This window comes from Solanum pennellii, chromosome 12, assembly GCF_001406875.1.
Source record: "Solanum pennellii chromosome 12, SPENNV200".
Taxonomy (NCBI): Eukaryota; Viridiplantae; Streptophyta; class Magnoliopsida; order Solanales; family Solanaceae; genus Solanum; species Solanum pennellii.
Window position 1 is genome coordinate 83,279,366 of NC_028648.1, and position 22,050 is coordinate 83,301,415.

The following is a 22,050-nucleotide window of genomic DNA, read 5'->3' on the forward strand; positions in this document are numbered from 1 at the left end:
GGTCATGATTTTCATTAAAGGGTGTCAAAATATAGGAAAAACATACAAAAGAGCCAATAAAATAAATTTTACTAATTGAAAGCAGAAAGTAATTACATTTTCACAACCGTTCTTGACAAGGTTATATCTCTTGAAATGTTTTACAATAGCATTATTAGAAATATTTTTAAATACATCTGTTTCTACATAAGTCACGAAGCAACTGCTCAAAAGTTAATGATTCATCTGATTCCACAGGTCATTCTTAATAAAACAAATGTGTTTTCACACACAAATAGCCTAGTGGTCTCTGAGGAAAATTGGTGAAGTTTGATGTGATATTCTTTTTGAAATATAGAGTGGAAACAAATCAACCAAAATTTAGGAAAAGAAATTGCGTGCGAGATAGATTCGAGTCTACCAAATAAGGATGGAAAAAAATAGTGCAAAGAAGTGTCTTGACACATGAAAACCTAAACAAGAGAGGTTAACAGTTGGTTTCTAGATGCTTTTTGTGATCAACCATATTTTCTTACATTGCAAAAGGATAGGGGAGCTGTGGAGAATGTTCATCAGCCTGAAGGAGATCAGGTGGGTAAAACCTGGGAGCATTAAAGGATTACTAAGCAGGTGGAACAGGGATGGAAATGTAACAGAGAAGGATAAGAGATGGAATATTGTCCAAACATGTATATGGTGGGCAGTTTGGACAGAAAGAAACAACAAGAGGTGTTTTGAGGATGTGCAGAACAATTTGCAGAAGATATAATTTATTAGCTCAAACAGAACACATCTTTGATGTGCTGGACTGTTTATAGGCAATAGAAAGACAGAGTAAGATGTAAGTTGTAATACTTGTTGAAGGGGAACATCATTCTTGTTGGCTAGGGATTTTTTGAACAATATTGGAAGGTCTCCATTAAAAGGATGGGGATGACAAATATTACAACTCTTTTTTTGGGTGCATCATTGTTATTAGAGATGAAAGAATATGAAGAGAGGCCAAGATGTTCTCAGCTAACAGGATTTGAAAATGAAGAGCCTAAGAACTCTAAATAATGGGTGTAACTTGAATCTCTTTGAATAAAGGAATACCAACTCTGAGAAAACAAAGCGCACACTCCAGTAAATGCAATAGATCTAAAAATTCACAGCTAAACAAATCAATTTAAATGCTACTTTAGATTAGAACGTTACCCTGTTATATCATGTGTTCAGTAGTTCTTATCTATACTACTCATCATATTTCCAGAACTATCTTTTCGAAATTTTCTCTGAAGTCTATAATTTCGTCATCATCATGCTGAACTTGGGCTTTGCAGGGCTTTGCATCTTGGACTTCTCTATGTTGGTTCACTTGTAGTACTTCTTGTGTACTCCATCCTGTATGGTCTGACAGCAAAGGAATCAAACTGGCTTGGGGCTACAACATCAGCTGCCGTGATAATCCTTGGTAGTTCATTTCAAGCATATATCTCCTTTTCTGACTTGTATTTGGAAATCATTTATGATTTCCCTTGTTGGTAAGTAATTAATTCACTAGCATTTCATTCTAATCAGATTGGAACTTGGGAGCATGCTTGTATGGCTTTAAGCTTCTGAAAAGTCGAGTTGTCGTACTTTTTGTTGCTGGTACATCTCGGGTGTTCCTGATCTGTTTTGGAGTTCATTACTGGTTTGTTGTTAACCCATGCTAATTAATTTCCTTCCATTATTAAGTTTTCTTGTGCTCGTGGGCACATACATCCCTTTTATATTATTTTTAGAATAGGAACTTCTAATCTTTTACTGCAAAAAATTTGTTTCAGGTACTTTGGGCATTGTATTAGTTATGCAGTTGTAGCATCTGTGCTGTTGGGCGCGGCTGTTTCACGGCATTTATCAGTTACAGACCCATTAGCAGCTAGACGAGATGCCTTGCAGAGCACAGTTATCCGCCTTAGAGAAGGATTCCGCAGAAAAGACCAGAATAGCTCTGCAAGCTCTTCTGAGGGTTGTGGCTCAAGTGTTAAGCGCAGTAGTAGTGCTGATGCTGGTCATCTTGGTAATGCAACTGTGCCTTGCACTGGTGATGGCAGTACCTGGAATAACATCGAGGGGATTAATAGTGATAAGAGCATAGACAGTGGAAGGCCCAGTCTAGCTCTATGTAGTAGTTCTTGTCGTTCAGTAGTTCAAGAGCCTGAAGTAGGATCATCTTATGTTGACAGAAATTTAGAGCATAATAGTTCGTTGGTTGTTTGTTCTAGTAGTGGCCTTGATAGCCAAGGCGGTGATTCTAGTACATCCACTTCCGCAAATCAACAGATACTGGACTTGAATTTGGCACTTGCATTTCAAGAAAAGTTGAGTGATCCCAGGATTACATCTATGTTAAAGAGGAAAGGAAGACACACAGATCGTGAATTAGCTAATTTATTGCAAGATAAAGGGCTTGATCCTAATTTTGCTGTGATGCTGAAGGAGAATGGATTGGACCCAATGATTCTAGCCTTGTTGCAGAGAAGTAGTTTGGATGCTGATCGAGAACATCGTGACAATAACCCTCCTGTCACTGATTCAAATGGTGTTGACGATGTGTTACATAATCAAATTTCATTCTCGGAAGAACTTAGACTCCAAGGATTAGGAAGGTGGCTTCAACGTTTTAGAGTAATGTTGCACCATATAGCTGGAACTCCAGAACGAGCATGGCTTCTTTTCAGTTTAATTTTCATTCTTGAAACCGTCATTGTGGCTATCTTCCGACCAAAGACAATAAAACTTCTAAATGCCACACACCAACAGGTAAGAAATGCATTGCTACTTCAAATGTTCAGCTTAAAGCGTATTTGGAGTACGGCACAGCTAATTTGAACTCCATATAGTTCTATTTACCATTTTCTAACAAAAATTGGTGTCTGTAGTTTGAATTTGGCATCGCGGTTCTCCTTTTGTCTCCTGTTGTCTGTTCTATTTTGGCCTTCCTTCGGTCACTACAAGCTGAAGATTTGTCCATGACTTCAAAGCCTCGGAAGGTATTTATATTTTTGGTTCTTTGCTTACAAGTATCTGTTTTTATTTGTTTTCCCACCAAGTATCTTGTTGCTATTTGAGGTTTTGGTTGGGATAACTTTGCGCCGTTGTTACTACTGAAACTTTGTCATATCATCATATCATCACTTGTTTGCCTGGAAATTTTGTTTTTAAGTGTATTATTATCTCCATGCCGTGCTCTAATGTGGGTTGATGTCGATTTCTAAAGCTCTACTATATTTTGATGCTATTTACATTGGTTTCTATGGTCTTTTCTTTCGCAAGAGGGATTGTCTTTAGCTACTATGGTTTCAGCACTAGTCCAGGCTCTTCTCCCTCTTTCTCTCTTGCTCTCTAAATACTCATCTTTATATGTTAACCTGTAATGAAATCCAGACAAAAGCCAGACAAAAGGTTTTTGTACCAGCCAATCTGTTGAATCCAGTTAACATGGTATGCTTGGCATGCTCAGCTATGCTAGACCTGTTAAGCAATTTAATTATGGCTAGCTCCAAAATAGATGTTCAAGGACAGCTGATGTTATTCCTAAAAGAGGTTAGGTGAAAGAAGAGAAGAGAAGATGCTTTGTTAATTTGATGATTGATGGTTGGTCATGTTCATTGGTATCTAACACAGGACACTTGATATTCTTACAGTGACCTCTCTCTCAGGCCACATAAATATGTCCTCTCTAGTATAGCTGTCTTTTGAGTGGACATTCATTTTTGACTTAATGATGGGTTTACCAGTGTAGTTCTTCAAAAATTGAGATGCACTTTAGCATAATACTTTCAGAAGGCAGTCTGACTCTTGTCTCCTTGAATTAGAGGCTCAATTTTAAAACTATTTTTTTGGGTAAAATTTGCTATGTTGTTGCAGTATGGCTTTATCGCTTGGATGCTGAGCACTTGTGTTGGTCTGCTGCTTTCGTTCTTAAGGTAAACCCTTTTTTTAAATTAACTTTGTCCCAGTCACTGTTAAGTTACAGAACCAACTTATATTGCATATTTTAGGCAGCATTAAGTCCTTAGTCCTGATGACACCTAACTCGTGTGCGAAGAAGCTATCTTTAGGCACATCAAGTCCAGTTTGTGATTGTCACGACCCAAATCTCCCAAGTCCTGATGACACCTTACTCTACCCGTCAGGTGAACCAATCTAAATCAACCACAATATCAAGACATTATGGTGACAAAAAAAATACAATGGTAAAACACTTCCTTCGTCCCATATTAGTTGTCCACCTTACTATAAATAGTTGTCCCAAATTACTTTTCAATTTACGAAACCAAGATATAATTAATTACGTTTTTCCTATTTCACCTTGATAATTAATTCTTTTTAAAGTGAAAACAAGTTTTTCGCGAAGTTCCAATAGAGTTTCTTAAGGGGTATAAGTAAAACTATCCGTCTTATATGATTTCTAAAGGGCCATGTAAAGGGGAAACTGGGCAACTAATACGGGACACATGGAGTATAAATACATAGTTTTCAAGTCAGATACACCGTGGAACTGAACACTATAACCCTCCTGCTGTCACAACTCATGAGCTACACAAATGACATCAAGAAGATATGATATGCTTTTGGCTGTATCTTTTGGTTGATACTTCTGTTGTACACATTGGATTTGCAGCAAATCATCAGTTCTTCTGGGATTATCATTGACTGTACCCTTAATGGTAGCATGCCTATCTATTGCAATTCCTATATGGATTCGTAATGGGTACCAGTTTTGGTCTTCAAGAGCTGAAAATGCAAGCCGTGCAGGAAACCATCTAACACTGGGGATGAAAGAGGTTAGTGTGTTTAGCAATTCCCTTCTATTTATATGCTGTTAATATTGCTGTGGTCCTCTGCACTTTTGCTGTGTATTTGGATTGGGTTTTCTTAAATTTTTGTAAGTATTACCTTTACAGATCAATTTTTTGGTGGCAGCAAATTCCAACTAGTTTGAATTGAGGTGTTTGATTCACTGAGCTGTACACTTCTATGTTTGAGGAGATGTTTGTCTATCCTTTTTTTTAGTCAATCAAATAACTTTCTTATTTCATTACTGGTTGTTGATGTATGAACCAAAACTCTTGTATAGGTCAGAATGACAAATGGAAGACTATTTTAATAAGAGGGATTCTCACTTAATTACTCATAAAATGGGGCTAACCATAGTCAAATAGACTTTATCTTTGTAAGAAGGGGAGATCGAAATACATGCAAGGATTGTAAGGTTATTCCAAGAGAATCAGTGACCTCCCAACATTTGTTAGTAGTCTTCGATGTAAAGTTTAGGAGTAAAGTGAGAAAAGTGATGATGTAGAAGTAGTGGGCATTAAAGAGTGATAAACCGTTCGCGTTTCAGGAAAAAACTTCGAGAGAAGGGAGCATTGTATATAGAGGGAAACATAGACACCTTAGGAAGAAAGTGTTAGGTTGGATTAAAAAATCAGTTGCAGAAGTGTTAGATGTGTCTAAATGTTTATGACCTTGACCACATGAATCATGGCAGGGAATGGAGGTACAAATAATTATTAAAGCTAAAAGAGAGTTATTGGAAGTTACAAAAGCAACCGACAAAGAAGCTTTTTGAAGAATACAATTTCAATACTACTAAGTGGGTGCCTAAGAAGGCTATTAGTAAAGACCGAGGGGATGCGCTAGATGACTTGTATCGAAAGCTAGGGACACAAGAAGTAGAGAGAGAATTGTTTAAATTAGCAAGACTAAAGCGAAGAAGGGCAAGGACATAAACTAGATGAAGGTGTTTTAAGGACAGTGCTCAACATGTGTTGACGGGAGATGATGAGATCAAGGAGAAACAAAGAGACTACTTTGATTAATTGTTCAACAAGAACAAGGAGAATAACAACTTAAGATCTACACATGTATGTGAATGATAGATTTTAGCTATACTCGTAAAATTGGGAGGTTAGAGGTAAATGATGCCATGAAAAACATGCGTACTGGAAAAGCTTGTGGCCCAAATAGTATCCCCATAGAGTTTGAAAGTGCCGTGGAATGGCTCACCAAGATATTCAATGCTGTACTAAGAATTGGTAGGATGCCCAAAGATTGGAGGAAGGGTACCATGGTTATGATTTGCAAGAACAAAAGAGATATTCAAAGCTATGCGAACTATTGTGGCATTTGACGTATGAGTCATGCGTTGAAACTTTGGGATAGAGTGATAGAGCCTAGGCGTATGAACACAAGAGTGAAGAGAACCAATTATTGTTTGTCTGGTGGATCTCCTTTGGATTGTGGTGCCAAAGTGCAAAAAATTTAGATATTTGGGCTAGTCGTTTCAAGATAATTGATTGATAGAGGAAGATGTTACTCATAGATTAAAATGGGATGGTTGAAATGGATAGGTGCTACGGGGGTGTCATCTGATAGAATTTTACCTACCAAAATGAAAGGTAAGTTCATTAGTCCAACATGTCCCCAAGATGAGGGCTGTGGAGATTTGGATGCTAAGTTGGATGTGCGGTGATACAAGATTAGTGAAGATTACATTCACCGGAAGGTGCAAGTAGCACACATGAGGAGAAAGTGCTAGAGGGACACTTGAGATGGTTTGAACATGTTCTGCGTCGACCTATAAATGCTCAGGTCAGTAGGTGTAGAATTGTGGCAAGCGAGTGTTAAAAAAAGTACACCTAAAATTATATGGAAGGGGTGATAGCTACTAGTTGACGATAGGTTTTTAAACTCGTATGAGACTTAATTTTTTTTTTATTGTTATAAAGCTACCAGGCTAAAAAAGATTATTGTTATTATCATGTGTGTATTAATGTGTATATATTCAACATACTTTTATTTCATTTATTATGATGATGATATGAAAGAACTTACACGACGATATAAGGATTTATATAACTGATCTCAACTTATTTGGGACTGTGGCGTAGTAGTAGTAGTTATTATTGTTTCATCCTCCTTCTCTAGAATCTCAATCTATGCGTGGGATATGCCATTACTTGCAAAGAATTCACGCTTATACATTCTTATATGACTTTCTATAAGAATCATAATTGCCAATTCTGTTTCCAGGGAGCTGTTCTTTTCATTTCCATCTCCTTATTTGCTGGGTCAATTTTAGCTCTTGGAGCAATAGTGTCTGCAAAGCCTTTGGATGATTTAGATTATAAGGGGTGGACTGGTGGTCGGAACAGTGTTACATCCCCTTATGCATCATCTGTTTTCCTTGGCTGGGCAATGGCTTCTGCAATTGCTTTGGTAGTTACTGGTGTGCTGCCAATTATATCCTGGTTCGCAACTTATCGGTTTTCTCTCTCATCTGCTATTTGTATTGGCTTATTTGCAGGTAATCCTTCCACTGTAATCTATCCTCTTCTCTTTTTTAAACTAAGAAATACTGTAATAGCCTCTCTGGTTTAAAACCTTTTGTTTGGTAGTTCATTTTATTCTCTTTGAAAAGCCTTTTACTAATAATTTATTTTCTTTCATCCCCGAAGCTGTTATTGTGGCCTTCTGTAGCGTATCCTACTTTGAAGTTGTTGGGTCTAGAACCGACCAGATTCCAACAAAAGCTGATTTCCTCGCTTCTTTGCTTCCATTGATATGCATTCCAGCAGTATTGTCTCTTGGTGCTGGTTTGTTCAAGTGGTATGTGATATTTATTTAGAATGTGCTTACATTATTAGAAATGCTATCTTAAAGATGATAGTGATTTTCACTCCGGAGTCATAATATCTGTAACATCTTCAGGAAAGATGACAATTGGAAGCTCTCTCGAGGTGCTTATATGTTCATAATTATTGGTCTTCTTCTTTTGCTTGGAGCCATTTCAGCTATTATAGTTACAATTAAACCCTGGGCAGTAAGTGATCAATCCTATTTGCTGTAGTTTTCATGTTTCGAACAGTTATTTCACATTGTATGTTTTTATTTTCCTTTTTGTATTTTAACAGATAGGTGCTGCATTCCTTCTGGTGCTTCTCCTTCTTGTTCTAGCTATTGGTGTTATTCACTATTGGGCGTCAAATAACTTTTATTTGACAAGGATACAAATGTTACTTGTTTGTTTTCTTGCATTCCTTTTAGCTCTTGCAGCATTTCTTGTTGGATGGTTTCAGGGTAAATACACTTCTCCTGTCTTAAGATGCTCAATATAGTTAATCTAATGTTTTATGGTACTTGATAATTGATGGCAAATGCATCTTTCTGTTTCAGACAAGGCTTTTGTTGGTGCGTCTGTTGGTTACTTCTCATTTCTTTTTCTCGTAGCTGGAAGGGCATTAACAGTAAGTTGTACACTTACACTTAATAACAACAAATAAAGTATTTAAGTGTGTTGGATAATTTGTGCTTTTAGTCCCTAAATATTGACAAATTCTGATTTTGGTCCATGTATCTGTCACGACCCGAAAGTACCCCCTAGCAGTTAGGGCAACCCTTGGGTCGGAAACAATTGCGTACTTGACCTTTCGGAGGTCTTGTACTAGCCTTTTGCTATCATTCGTTACCTAAGACATGAAAAGTTGTGCGGAATTAAAACTTTTCACGATGTAATAATAATAAGGAAATATCTTTTATAAATACTAAAGAGTAGTTTCGTCGTCACAAGCCAACTTAAAGACAACGTAAATATGTTAGGGAGTTACATTGAAAGAAAATACATAATAAGTCTTCAAAAAAGAACTAAAGAAGTAAAGACCATGGCCTCGAATATATGGGGACATATTTAGACTTGAGAGAGTCGATTCCCAAGCTTGCCTTCAACTCTTCAACTTGCCTCCAACCTATACTTATAGATATAGTTATAGCGTATAGAAAAGTATGGGGTTAGTACAAACATGGTTTAGTAGAAGTAAGCTTTCATGCTAAATAAGTAAATCCTTCATGAATATAGAAGTAAAATAACATACAAGTCATAATTTAGCACATAGAATAAGACTTCCAAAATTTTAACACAAAGGACCACTTTACAGTGAACTCAAGAAACATATAGTGAACTCATTTCAAGCCAACTCACAGTGAACTCATTCCTTTGAAGTTTCCCTAACCAAGGTTATCCTAAGATTCACTAAGGTACATGAAGGAACCGCCCATACAATTCCTTCAATGCACACCTAAGTGATCCTCAAGACTATCCATTATAGGCTTAATTCGTTTGGGGAACAAGTCCTTATCTTATAACTAGACATTGGAGAAATATACTTGCATTTAGAACTTCACATAGGTGCCCCTCTCCAAGTGGACTTGCAATCCCATACTACTACTCCCACAATGTGCTCCTTGAGGATTCCATGAGATTAGGTACACCACATTCATCATTCATAAACTTCATTACACAAGACATAATCTTAAGAAGCTTTCTTAACATTAGACATTAAATCACGTAACTTCAATTTCATTTCATAATGACACATTCATACATTAAATATAAAGACACACCAAGACTCCCCTTTCAAGTGTCTACTTGTTCAATGGATAAATAGCGTCTCATACCACCACCTACCATAAGTAGTACACTCTTTAGAAATCTTAGTTCATTACATTCTTTTGTGGGGGATAGCTTTAACTGACATAGACCATGAGAGCTAGACATGGAATCCCGACATTAACCCCTATTGGATGAGGGATCTCTACTTGCCTAGGGTAAGGTCATCCTCTTAGCCTTTATTCTCCAATAGCTACACCTATGCGGGCGCATAGTTAAGGGATAAGGAGATTGCTTCTAAGGAACAAATTCTCTACTAACGAGGAGTACTGATCTCAAGAGGAACATTGGACACCACATCTCAACTCGGGAAGGGTATCTATCCTCCAACCTACATTAGAAAACTCTTGGGAAATAGTGAGGTTGCAACTAAACACTTCATCTCAACTCACGCAGAGTGTTACCCCAAATCTTCCCCATTCACATTCATTAAATTCATTCATTCATTCAAGTGTGTGTGTGAGCGCACCTTTCATATAATCACCATTTTCATAACATTGACTCCTAAACGTATTTATAACTTCATTCATCATATATCATATATCACATACTATCATACTTCACATAAACATATACTTCACTTAGACCCAGTCTCTAACATACTTCACACAACGAGCTTCATAAAGCACATCAACAAGAACATCATCATTATCATTTTACTTGACATGCTATGCCTTCATGGCCCTATTCACAATACACATGTACATTTATATTCATATACTTAAAGTAAACATCGCCACCAAAGGTTGACCATACCACACAAGAGCATTTCACGATAAGAGCTAAACAAATATAACCAACTTACCATTCATCCAAGCTTTCACCACCTATTCACAATTTCTCCAATAATTCATCATAAAATAGCTTTTAGCGCAGTAGCTAAATCACAATTTAACCATAAGAAACCATAACTCTAACATTTTCTAATCATGCATATTAAACCCATTTCATAAGCTAAAAGTTGATAAAAAACATAAACATGGTTTCATTGAAGTTTCGACATTAAAGTCACCAACTAACACTAAAAACAACATATTTGAATTCTTAAAACGTTTTCATGCAAAGACCCATGCTTGGAGTCAGTCAAAGATAGAGAAAGTTGGAGTTTGAAAGCCCTTTTTGAAATCATTTGGAAGTGGCTCCTTGAATGAAAGGAATTTCAAGGATGACTACCATACCTCAATGACAAGAAACCCACAAATTTTTGATGAAGAAAACGTCCACTACCAGCCCTTTTAGCCCGCCCTTGAGTTCTCGCTTCTATGGAGTTTGAGAGAGTCTTTCTTGACGGAGAGGTTTTGGATTTTTGAAAATGAAGTCTAAAATTTGGTCTTAGTGTTTGAACCCTCTTAAAATACCCTAAAAATATCAGCCATGTTTCATAAAAGACTTTGGGGTGAATTTAGTAAACACCCCAAGTCTTGGCCGATTCACTAGACAATTTCACAGGTGACCAATGACGGGCCCTAGCAACGGGGCGTCGTCTGATCGACAGCCCGTCCTGCTAGGCCGCCGTTTGGTTTAAAGACTTGGATTGTGGGGCAAAGCTCCCCACCACTAAGCATGGACCTACGACCAGGATGACGGGGCGTCGTTCCATGCACAGTCAGTAGGTTAGGGGGCGTCGATTGCCCAGTTTTGGCAGCTTTGTTGCCAAGTCTTGGGTCCTCTTCTAGGATCCCTTGTTGGGTCCTAGGTGGAGTCGTACCTGGACGTGAAACCCCTATACATGGTCATCTAGGTCCTAGGGTCCCCTCACATCATTTTCAACCAAAACGCACACGTAAAACTTGCCAAAACATACTAAGACACTCAAGCACTTTTTAAGGCACATCTTCCGAATGTCATGGACGTTTGACCTTTAAACACTGCCTCAAAACATCATTATTGACCATTTTAACACAAAATTAACTCATGAGACACATGCGAAGCTCTAGTTCAACCTAGTTCATTTAAGGGAGGTTACAATATCAATCTGGTTAAGCACATTTAGCCTTCAATTAATTGAAAGATACACTTTTGATCCTTCTACACGTGAGTCTACAAATTTAACAAATTATTAATTGTTAAACCATTTGAGGGCAAGAGAATTCTGTAATTAATTGTATAAAATATTTTCAAAGAAGGATTAAAGACACATTTCTGTTTGCTCAAGGTTAAATATGCTTAGTGAAATATTACAAGGATAAATCATAATGAACTAATGACTCGGGGATCAAAACTGCAATCCTCCCAGTCGTGTTATTTATGTTTATCGTTTGCTTGTTAGAGTTGTTTATCTTTGCCTTGTGGTCTTTCTTGCTTGTGAATTGGCTTTTGTTCCCAAAACCCTTTTTCTTTCAGGTCCTTCTTTCACCTCCTATAGTAGTCTACTCCCCAAGGGTGTTGCCTGTTTATGTTTATGATGCTCATGCAGACTCTGGGAAAAATGTCAGGTTTGTCAATTTCCTCTACTTGTTTAAGATTTACATTGTGTATAGCAGCTTGAAATGCATAGTTAAAGTAAATTGTGAACTCTTAACTTTAGAGGTACCCCAGTTTCTTCCTATGAATTTTTGTTACCAAGTATTTCACCACTCAAGTTGCTATCAAAATTGCACGATTTGACAGCTAATTCTACCTGAAATCATTTGTTGACAGTGCTGCATTTCTTGTGCTCTATGTCATTGCATTGGCTATTGAGGGCTGGGGTGTGGTTGCCAGTTTGAAAATTTATCCACCATTTGCTGGTGCTGCTGTATCAGCAATTACACTCGTTGTGGCCTTTGGCTTTGCTGTCTCTCGTCCATGTTTAACACTCGAGGTTTGCTTCTATATCTTGGAATAACTGTACTGAATGAGCTATATAGACTTCCTTTTTTTGTGTGTTTGGTGTTTTTATCATGAACTCTTTTATACTATACTCAACATGGTAACCATGGAGATGAGTTTTCATAAAAGAACTTCAGCTTGATCTACTTCCTTTAGTATCCTGGTTTTTGCTGTCTAACATTTCTATAATATTAGATGGTGGAAGATGCTGTTCATTTTCTTAGCAAAGAAACCATGGTCCAGGCAATTGCTCGATCTGCTACGAAGGTACCACCATTTTTTATTACAGTAAAAGCTCTTTCATTCTATTTTTTTCTCCTAGGTGTTACTTAGTGTTCTTTGTGCTATTGTTGTTTTTGGTCTCAATCCTATATGAAGGTGATCCTTGTTTTCAATTGAAAACAAAGAACTTTTTGCCATTAAATAGTTCATTGATTTGTTTTATCGGAATGGTCCCACCTTATTGCATGAGATTTGGATGGGGATGTCCCTAAACTGGCTTAAAAACAATATGGTGCTGTTAGATTGATGAACTTATTTGAACCTAAATCTTGAAATTTTTGGTGATTTCTTTTTTGTTCTTGATTTTAATCTCTAATTTGCAATTTGCTTATGTACCATTATTGATGTCATCAATGTGTTATGTATTTCAGTTTGATGGGTGTTCTGGGATGGTTCTATTTAATCTTGCTTGAGTGCATCAGTGCTCTACAGGTTTTGATTTCATTGATGTTGTATTTTAGTTATCAATTAGTTGTTGTTAAAATTGTGTTATTTGGTTGGTACCATTTATTAATATCAAATGGTCACAATGGATCCATAGAAGTCTGCCTGTTGAGATGTGAATATCGTCTACACTCTGCTTGAACTTTGATGTGCTTAATATAAGCATTAACACAAGGTTGCTTGTTTTGGTGATACTTTTAGTTTGTCTTGAGAGTAATAATGATATATATATAATGAAACCTTCACGGTGATTGGTGTCTTCTGACTCTTGTACCTGTAAATTCTAGATAAACCTCTTGTTTTGTTTTTAATTTTCTTGCTGAATGTCAATTCTGTTAATGGTTTGCTCAGACCAGAAATGCTTTATCCGGAACATACTCTGCCCCCCAGAGGTCTGCCAGCTCAGCTGCTCTATTGGTTGGTGATCCAACAATGATGAGGGATAGGGGAGGCAATTTCGTGCTTCCACGAGCAGATGTCATGAAATTAAGAGACCGTCTTATAAATGAAGAACTGGCTGCTGGCTCGATTTTCTGCAGGTTAAGAAATAGAACACTTAGGCATGAAGCAACTAGTGATGTAGGTCACCGAAGAGAAATGTGTGCCCATGCTCGAATTCTGGCTTTAGAGGAAGCTATTGATACTGAATGGGTATACATGTGGGATAAGTTTGGTGGTTACTTGCTTCTCTTGCTTGGTTTGACTGCTAAAGCTGAGAGGGTACAGGTAACTATTTGTTGCAAACTACTTGTCTGCATTTTAGCTTCTCTATCTTCTTCTTCTCGTTTCCCTTTCCCCTTTTATGCTGAACATAGTATGCTTTGGCAGGACGAGGTTCGTCTGCGACTTTTCCTTGACAACATAGGGTTTTCAGATCTCAGTGCCAAAGACATAAAGAAATGGCTCCCAGAAGATCGTAGGCGATTTGAAATCATACAGGAGAGGTAAAAGTGTTCTCAGACTGTTCTGGTAATTCTGCTGCACTTGTAGAGTTAAGACTTCTTCCAATTTTGCTTAACTGGTGTTTGCAGTTACATGAGGGAGAAAGAGATGGAAGAGGAAATCCTGATGCAGAGACGTGAAGAGGAAGGAAGGGGTAAAGAAAGGAGGAAAGCTCTCCTTGAGAAGGAGGAACGAAAATGGAAGGAAATAGAGGCATCACTTATATCATCTATTCCTAATGCTGGTAATAGAGAGGCAGCAGCAATGGCAGCTGCAGTTCGTGCAGTGGGAGGAGATTCTGTTCTTGACGACTCTTTTGCAAGGGAAAGAGTTTCAAGCATTGCACGTCGTATTCGTGCTGCTCAGCTATCTCGTCGAGCACTTCAGGTCATCCCTACCCTCAACTTAAAGCACAACTAAGATAACAAAATGTGATGCTGAAATTCTTCTTTATGCCTTCACAAGTATGTCACGACCTAAACTAGGGAGTTGTGCCGGCATCCGCCATGGGCCCTGACTCTGTCGTAACAACCATCAATAAAATATGTATTGGGCCCCCCAAGCATCCCTTTGTCATCATTCAGTGCTTTGATAGCAAAAGTCAAATACCCATGCAAAAGACCAAAGACATAACATGTCTAAGATGAGTATCTACCTAAGTCATCCTTACTTTCTGAAACTATATATACTTATCCACAGTGAGTCCATGGAGCTTCAATGAGATACATTACATATATAGAAATGGGAAATAACCTGATATGTGATAATGACGGAAGAAAATGACAAGGTAAACCTCCATAACTCTAGTCTGGGTTCACCATCGAAAGTTATGAAACCCTCACTACCATTTGTTAGAATAGGTCTGTAACTGAATTTATCTTCTTCCTGTCACTCTTTTTACGATGATACATCAAAGCAATCACAAGCTTATCCCCAATTTTATTTCTGATTAGGTACTTAACCACATTCCTGTATGTTGATTTTCTTGTTTTTAAATCTTTCCTGTTGCAGACTGGACTTGCTGGTGCTGTGTGTATACTTGATGATGAACCCACCACTAGTGGCCGACGTTGCGGTCAGATTGATCCTTCTGTGTGTCAGTGTCAAAAAATTAGTTGCTCCCTTGCTGTTATGGTCCAGCCTGAATCTGGACCTGTTTGTTTGTTCGGCACTGAGTTCCAGAAGAATATTTGCTGGGAATTTCTTGTGGCTGGGTCTGAGCAAGGCATTGAAGCAGGACAAGTTGGGCTTAGATTAATCACTAAAACTGACAAGCAAACTACTGTAAAGGAATGGAGTATAAGTGCCACCAGTATAGCAGATGGAAGGTTCGCAAGCTTTTCCGCTTTGTTGTCATGTGAATTGCTGTGTAAAGATGGTTGTTGGAATTGCTTAGGACTTCTGTCTTGTATTATTTTCTGATAATTCAATGAATTTTATTTGAACACACCAAGGTGGTGCTAAATATACAAGATACAGTACATAAATTCCCTAAATTAAAAATGGAGGCGCCATACTTTTTTCTTTCTTGTTCCCTTCATTCTTGAGTCTTGAGTAGACTCAGATGGCTGTCTTACATGTTCATTCTTGAGTCTTGAGTAGACTCAGATGGCTGTCTTACATGTAAAAGCATTATTTTCCAGGTGGCATATCATAACATTGACTATTGATGCTGATTTGGGTGAAGCAACTTGCTACCTGGATGGATATTTTGATGGCTACCAGACGGGGCTACCACTTAGAGTGGCTAGTTGCATATGGGATCTGGGAACGGATGTCTGGGTGGGCATAAGGCCGCCCATTGATGTTGATTCATTTGGGAGGTCAGATAGTGAAGGAGTCGAATCAAAGGTGCACATAATGGATGTATTTCTTTGGGGAAGGTGCTTGACAGAAGATGAGATTGCGGCTCTTCCTGCGGCCATGGGTTCTGCTGAGTACAGCATGATTGATCTGCCGGATGATAATTGGCAATGGGCAGATTCTCCAACTAGGGTTTGTGTTTTTCAGTTCAAATGATTTGTTTCCAGCAATACATCTAATTGCTATTATTTGTTGATAAAATGGTCCGTAGGTCTCTGTCGCTTTATTTTGTAGATACTCAAGGTCTAGATATTTGAAGTATTTTATTCTTACGATCGAACTCTTTAAGAAACCAGACTGGTGGAGTTGATTGATATTTTTGCTGTTGCTAATTTCAACATATCAGGTAAACTTAAAAGGAATTGCCTGTCTTTTGGAATTTGTCTCATGGCTGCCACTTGGTTCTTGTTGCTTAGGTTGATGGTTGGGACAGTGATCCTGCGGATGTAGATCTTTATGACAGAGATGATGTAGATTGGGATGGGCAGTATTCAAGTGGGAGGAAGAGAAGGTCAGATCGTGATGGAGTTGTGTTGGATGTGGATTCGTTTACTCGAAGGTTGAGGAAGACTCGAGTAGACTCACAGAAGGAAATCAATCAACACATGCTTTCAGTGGAAATAGCTGTGAAGGAGGCTCTTTTAGCAAGAGGAGAATCACATTTCACTGATCAAGAGTTTCCTCCCAATGACCGCTCATTATTTATGGATCCAGACCATCCTCCATCTAAATTGCAGGTGAGTGCATTGGCAGCACTTTGCTCATAGTTATATTGGTTTTCTGATTTTCTAGGTTCGATTATGATGTGTGGTGTGTTAGCTGATATTAGTTCATCCCAGGTTGTTTCTGAATGGATGAGGCCTACTGATATAGTGAAAGAGAAGCATATGGATTCTCACCCATGCTTATTTTCTGGAGTAGCAAGTTCTTCAGATGTTTGCCAGGTTCTGATACTCTTGCTTCACACTGTTTACTCAAAGTATCCCCTCCTGCCTCCTCTTTTCTTTTTCTTTTTTCGGGAGGCAGATCTCAAGTAGGTTGCTAGTATTGTTTTTATAGATCAGTTGGTCACTGTGATGCTGTACTATTTAATCAGGGGCGTCTGGGTGATTGCTGGTTTCTAAGTGCTGTTGCTGTGCTAACTGAGGTTTCACGAATATCAGAAGTCATAATTACATCAGAATACAACCAAGAAGGAATATATACAGTTCGCTTCTGCATTCAGGTTAGACTGCTGTTGCTGTGCCTGTAATGTGTTCTGAAAAATAGCATAGAATCATAATTTCAAAAAAAAAAAAAGAAGAAGCATAGAATCATCATAGTGCCCACCAGACTTGAACGTGCTGGATTTTTTCAATTGATTTAATTCTAAGTTGTTTTAACATGTCTCTTGAACTCTGAACAGAAGAAAACTAGAACAACACCCTGGAAGCGATACATTTCCTGCGTTCAAAATTTAGGATCTCTGAGTTCATAGAGATGACCCACTAGCAACTAGGATTATAGATTTGGAGGGATAGATCATCTGAAGAAAAAAGAAAGAGAACATTTGGAAGTGGAGAGTGTGAGACCTTGAACTTTTTCATTAATTAGCTTTTTTCTAGTAGATCATGAAATTTTCCAAGATCAGTAGACATCTGCACCAAAAAGTGTAGTGCATATTGGTATTTTCTCTGATTGATCTAAGATTTTCCATATTGGCTCTATTTTACTGGTGTGCTTACGATATAATATTATGGGCATAGGGTCCTTCGGGTGCAAGTTTCAGCCACAAAATGTGATGTAGAAGCTGAAGCAAGACTGCTAATATTCATCCTTCCCCTTTGAGTTGATTTATGTCATCTATGTTTTGATCTTTTGTCAGTCAATATTATGGTGTTTTGAAGTTTAACCTCTTCCTCTCCTTTTTTGGGTACAACAACAACATACCTAGTGTAGTCTCACAATGTGGGATCTGGGGAGGGTAGAGTGAGGGTAGAGTGTACACAGACCTTTCCCTTTTTGGATAAAAAAAGGAAAACTGTCAGTCAATTGGGAATTTTGTGTCTTCTTCTTCTCCTGGATCAGAGTGGTCCGTCAAGGGAGCAAGTGTGGATAAGGGCCTCAATCTGGTCATTGCCCTAAATTTCCTTTTTCCTTGCTCACATTGTAAACCTATGTGAAAAAAACATTTTTTTCCTTATGCACATATGTAACTAATTAGTGTTTACTAATACTGCAACTTTTATTTATTACTGCTGCCGGGCTTGAGGAAAAGCACAACTATTCCCAGAGTCTCACTTCTCCCATCAATGGTGCAATGAATCCATGTATACAGTACCTTTCCTTGAATTTTGTACCTTGCATGTTGACATCAAAGACATGGTCCATTTGACTTCCACATGGGATGATGCTACCTTTCTATGTTAATCTCCTTGGATGTTGTATCCTAAACTGATGAGAGTATCTTAGTTGATTTATATACTTGTTCCTATGAGAAACAAAAAAACATGGTTGCCTTTTCTGAAAAGATCACTAAATCAAGTTAATCTTGTCACTCTATTTATCTAGGGGGAATGGGTCCCTGTTGTGGTAGATGATTGGATTCCATGCGAGTCACCTGGTAAACCAGCATTTGCCACCAGTCGGAAGGGTAATGAAATGTGGGTCTCCTTGTTAGAAAAAGCTTATGCAAAGCTTCATGGATCATATGAGGCATTAGAGGGTGGGCTTGTGCAAGATGCTCTTGTAGACCTCACCGGAGGTGCTGGTGAGGAGATTGACATGAGAAGTTCTGAGGCACAGATTGATCTTGCTAGTGGAAGACTCTGGTCTCAGCTGCTGCGCTTCAAACAAGAGGGTTTCCTACTGGGCGCTGGTAGTCCTTCTGGTTCAGATGTGCATATCTCCTCCAGTGGTATTGTCCAAGGTCATGCCTATTCAATATTACAGGTAGAAATTCAATCCTTCTTCTTATGAATTATCCACCTGCCAAGAAAATTTCAGCCACACATTCATCTTTTGTATGTTTTACTGCTCAGGTACGAGAAGTTGATGGTCACAAGCTTGTTCAGATCCGGAATCCATGGGCCAATGAAGTTGAATGGAACGGCCCTTGGTCTGATCCATCACCTGAGTGGACCGACAGGATGAAACACAAGCTTAAGCATGTCCCACAGGTTGCTCCTGTCCCCCCCTCTTCCAAATTACTGTTTTTTGACATTGACTCTGATTTTACCTAGTGAATTTTCGTGTAAGAACCCGAGTTTAGGGAAAAGGATAAAGATTCTTCTGCCTAATTTCACTTTTGGGATACCTCTGGATTGAGTAACTCCTGATAGTTTATCTAGAGACCCCATCTTATTTGTTTTTTTGGGGGTGGTTTGGGTGGGGAAGTAGAAGTAAGTTAATTGAGAGTGAAGAGTAATAAAATCATCTTCATTGTTGTTCATTTTTTTGATTCTCAAAAAAGGAAATGAGTAAAGAAAATTATGAAGATTACTCTCTCTCTATATATATTTATAACTATTTGTTTCAGGAGGTATGTCTTGACTAATGCGTTTGTTTCAAACAAAAGCATACATGTTTCTATGATCAATAATTTTTATACGCGATTTTTTACTTTATAACAATTAACTTGTTTTTTTAATTCCCATTTGTTGCTCAGCCAATCGTATGCCCTTTCTCTTGGTAGCCCACCTTCCCTAGTTTCTTGCTTTGCACAATCCCTCACTGTTGGTCATGTTTTATGTGCAAAAGTTCGAGCAAAATGCAGATCATCTCCTATTGCATTGTCAAGAACCAATCGATTGTGGAGGGTGGTTCTTAACTGGTTTGGGTTGCACTGGGTGATGTCGTGCACACTGAAGGAGGAAGAGAAGTCCAAGCCGCTAAGGGGATGCTTTTTGTTTGATTCAGCTCCCCACTCCCTTCTTAGAACTAGAACCTATTGAGGGGGGCCTCGGCCCCGGAAGAGAAGAGTGGCCGAGTGACTGTAAATCTGGTGAAGTTTTTCTACATAGGTTTGAATCCTGCAATCTTGCCCCTTTATCTATTAGGTGGATTTTATGGAACGAGTGAAATAGGATAGAGCTTGAAGGAGTTGAACAAGAGATTATATGATTGCAAAGAAAAGGCATGCTTGATGTGAAAGAAGTGTAGTTCACATGGTTTCTGGGACCAGAATGAGACTAGAATCTGTTTGTTCTTTTCACGGTAAGCTATTTATTTGCAAATTAAATGGTGAGAACATAGATTTTTTTGTAAGTTATTTCTGGTCAGTTTCCATTAATATTTTTGAGTTGATAGGTATCTACAGTTAAGTAATAATTATCAACCCAATTATATAAATGGAGTAGTTAAAGTGACATGACAAAACTAATAATCTAATTTATGGTACCACTAAAGAATTGCTATACTGCTTTGCAAACAGCGAAACTGCTATCACACTGTTCTGTGAATAGTAATTCTTTGCCACCCTCCATTATTGTAGAAAATAGCTTGAGATATTGTGGCAGAAAAAATATTATTAGTGGAATACCAATCGCTAGACAGGGTTGAATGGGAGGATCAATGATGGAATGTAAGGAACAGTGAAGGATGTTCTATTCAGCTGGGCCGTTGGAAGATGGAAGAGGAGAAACATGGTGGGATTTTGCTCCAATTACTCTTATATAGGTAGTTTCATGATGAAATAGGAGAGCTTTTGAAGGAAACAAACTTTTGATGTTGTACATGTGAAGAATAGTCTGTTACCTTTAATTTCATTTTGGTGCACCCATAAGATTCCTATTTGTACTGGAAATTGATTTTATTTTTTTGTAGAGGACCATTCATTTTGTATGCTCTCTGTTTTTTTGGTAGATCTCTTGTATGTGGAAGTTTCCCTTTGTGTTAATAATCACCTTTTACAATTGCTTCTGGAGGGACGAGAGAACCCACTTATCTGATTCTGTTTCCTTGGGTTTTCCACATTCTGGTCCTTTTGTTCATCAAGACAAGGACTGAAGGGTTATGCTTATACAGCTTTTTACTGGATGTTGCTTATTTTTCCTGTTTTGTTGTAAACAGGCAAACGATGGAATTTTCTGGATGTCTTGGCAAGATTTCCAAATACATTTTAGGTCTATATATGTTTGTCGTGTCTACCCACCAGAGATGCGCTACTCTATCCATGGTCAGTGGAGAGGTTACAGTGCTGGAGGCTGCCAGGACTATGACACATGGCATCAGAATCCCCAATATCGTCTAAGAGCAAGTGGTCCTGATGCTTCCTTACCCATTCACGTTTTTATCACCTTAACTCAGGTTCAGTATTGTGATTAATCTGGAATAGAGTTGTTGCATATTGACATTAACTTTTTGTTGATCAAATAAACTAATCAGAACCCTATTTTAGGGTGTGAGTTTCTCAAGGACAACAGCTGGTTTCAGGAATTATCAATCAAGCCATGATTCAATGATGTTCTATATTGGGATGAGGATACTGAAAACTCGTGGTAGACGTGCTGCATATAACATCTATTTACATGAATCTGTTGGTGGGACAGACTATGTAAATTCTCGTGAAATATCATGTGAGATGGTCCTAGATCCCGACCCAAAGGGTTACACAATAGTGCCTACTACAATACATCCTGGTGAAGAGGCACCTTTTGTTCTCTCTGTTTTTACTAAAGCTTCGATAAGTCTTGAAACTTTATAATTTTGCATTGATGGCCCAGTTTGGGTTTGAGCTCTTGATCATTACTTGTGGGTCCCAAGCATCTCCCCAAAAAGATTCTGTGTGGACTTCATATCTGTCTAAGAGCTGGTTGAGTGATAAAGTTGCAGTTGAAATGCTCGGTAAGTTCCTTCATTTAACCTAGTGCACTCCCCTATTTCCATGGGCAAGAAATTGTCTGATACATTTCATTCTCTAAGATTCTGTCTAATCTTGTGATGTTTGGATTGGTAGGCATACCTAATTTTCCCCCCTCAACCATTAACAGGTATAGAAAGAGGAGAAAGGATGTTCTGTCCTTTGCAAATGAATGAAGCAAGCTCTGCTTTGTTCTGGGGACCCATGCTTGCTAAATCTCATTCATGCATGGTGGCTGGAAGTCTCTAAGCCAATAGAAGGAAGATGGATGGTCCATTGATTCTAGTCTTCACGTGGTCTAGAAAGAGGGTTCTCGGGGATTAGACACTGTACATGAGTAGATGTAAGAAGATAGGATTTAGTTATGTAAATGAGGATTAACAAAAAGGAATAGATTTGGGGGGGGGGGGGG

General features: G+C 38.2%; 1 protein-coding gene across 5 annotated transcripts in view; it reads left to right on the top strand.

Annotated features, from left to right (window-relative positions):
* LOC107007103 (calpain-type cysteine protease DEK1) overlaps window positions 1-22,026 on the top strand; it is a 34,139-nt gene extending 12,113 nt beyond the window's left edge. For 2 of the 5 annotated variants that reach the window (XM_015205572.2, XM_027913512.1), the window contains 27 exons: window positions 1,302-1,432; window positions 1,540-1,654; window positions 1,788-2,766; window positions 2,886-2,996; window positions 3,874-3,932; window positions 4,631-4,793; window positions 7,045-7,318; window positions 7,470-7,620; window positions 7,723-7,834; window positions 7,926-8,091; window positions 8,188-8,258; window positions 11,801-11,892; window positions 12,098-12,260; window positions 12,464-12,535; window positions 13,346-13,720; window positions 13,823-13,938; window positions 14,026-14,323; window positions 14,948-15,264; window positions 15,580-15,931; window positions 16,216-16,536; window positions 16,639-16,743; window positions 16,896-17,024; window positions 18,350-18,730; window positions 18,820-18,957; window positions 20,849-21,085; window positions 21,177-21,622; window positions 21,769-22,026. In XM_015205572.2, coding sequence (XP_015061058.1) covers window positions 1,302-1,432; window positions 1,540-1,654; window positions 1,788-2,766; window positions 2,886-2,996; window positions 3,874-3,932; window positions 4,631-4,793; window positions 7,045-7,318; window positions 7,470-7,620; window positions 7,723-7,834; window positions 7,926-8,091; window positions 8,188-8,258; window positions 11,801-11,892; window positions 12,098-12,260; window positions 12,464-12,535; window positions 13,346-13,720; window positions 13,823-13,938; window positions 14,026-14,323; window positions 14,948-15,264; window positions 15,580-15,931; window positions 16,216-16,536; window positions 16,639-16,743; window positions 16,896-17,024; window positions 18,350-18,730; window positions 18,820-18,957; window positions 20,849-21,085; window positions 21,177-21,482 — 5,734 coding nt within the window. In that variant the 3' untranslated portion in view covers window positions 21,483-21,622; window positions 21,769-22,026. Of the gene's footprint in view, window positions 1-1,301; window positions 1,433-1,539; window positions 1,655-1,787; window positions 2,767-2,885; window positions 2,997-3,873; window positions 3,933-4,630; window positions 4,794-7,044; window positions 7,319-7,469; window positions 7,621-7,722; window positions 7,835-7,925; window positions 8,092-8,187; window positions 8,259-11,800; window positions 11,893-12,097; window positions 12,261-12,463; window positions 12,536-13,345; window positions 13,721-13,822; window positions 13,939-14,025; window positions 14,324-14,947; window positions 15,265-15,579; window positions 15,932-16,215; window positions 16,537-16,638; window positions 16,744-16,895; window positions 17,025-18,349; window positions 18,731-18,819; window positions 18,958-19,445; window positions 19,994-20,848; window positions 21,086-21,176; window positions 21,623-21,734 lie in introns of those variants that run through there. The other 3 variants (XM_015205571.2, XM_027913513.1, XM_015205574.2) reach the window with 3 other exon arrangements.
* Window positions 22,027-22,050: the final 24 nt, after the last annotated feature.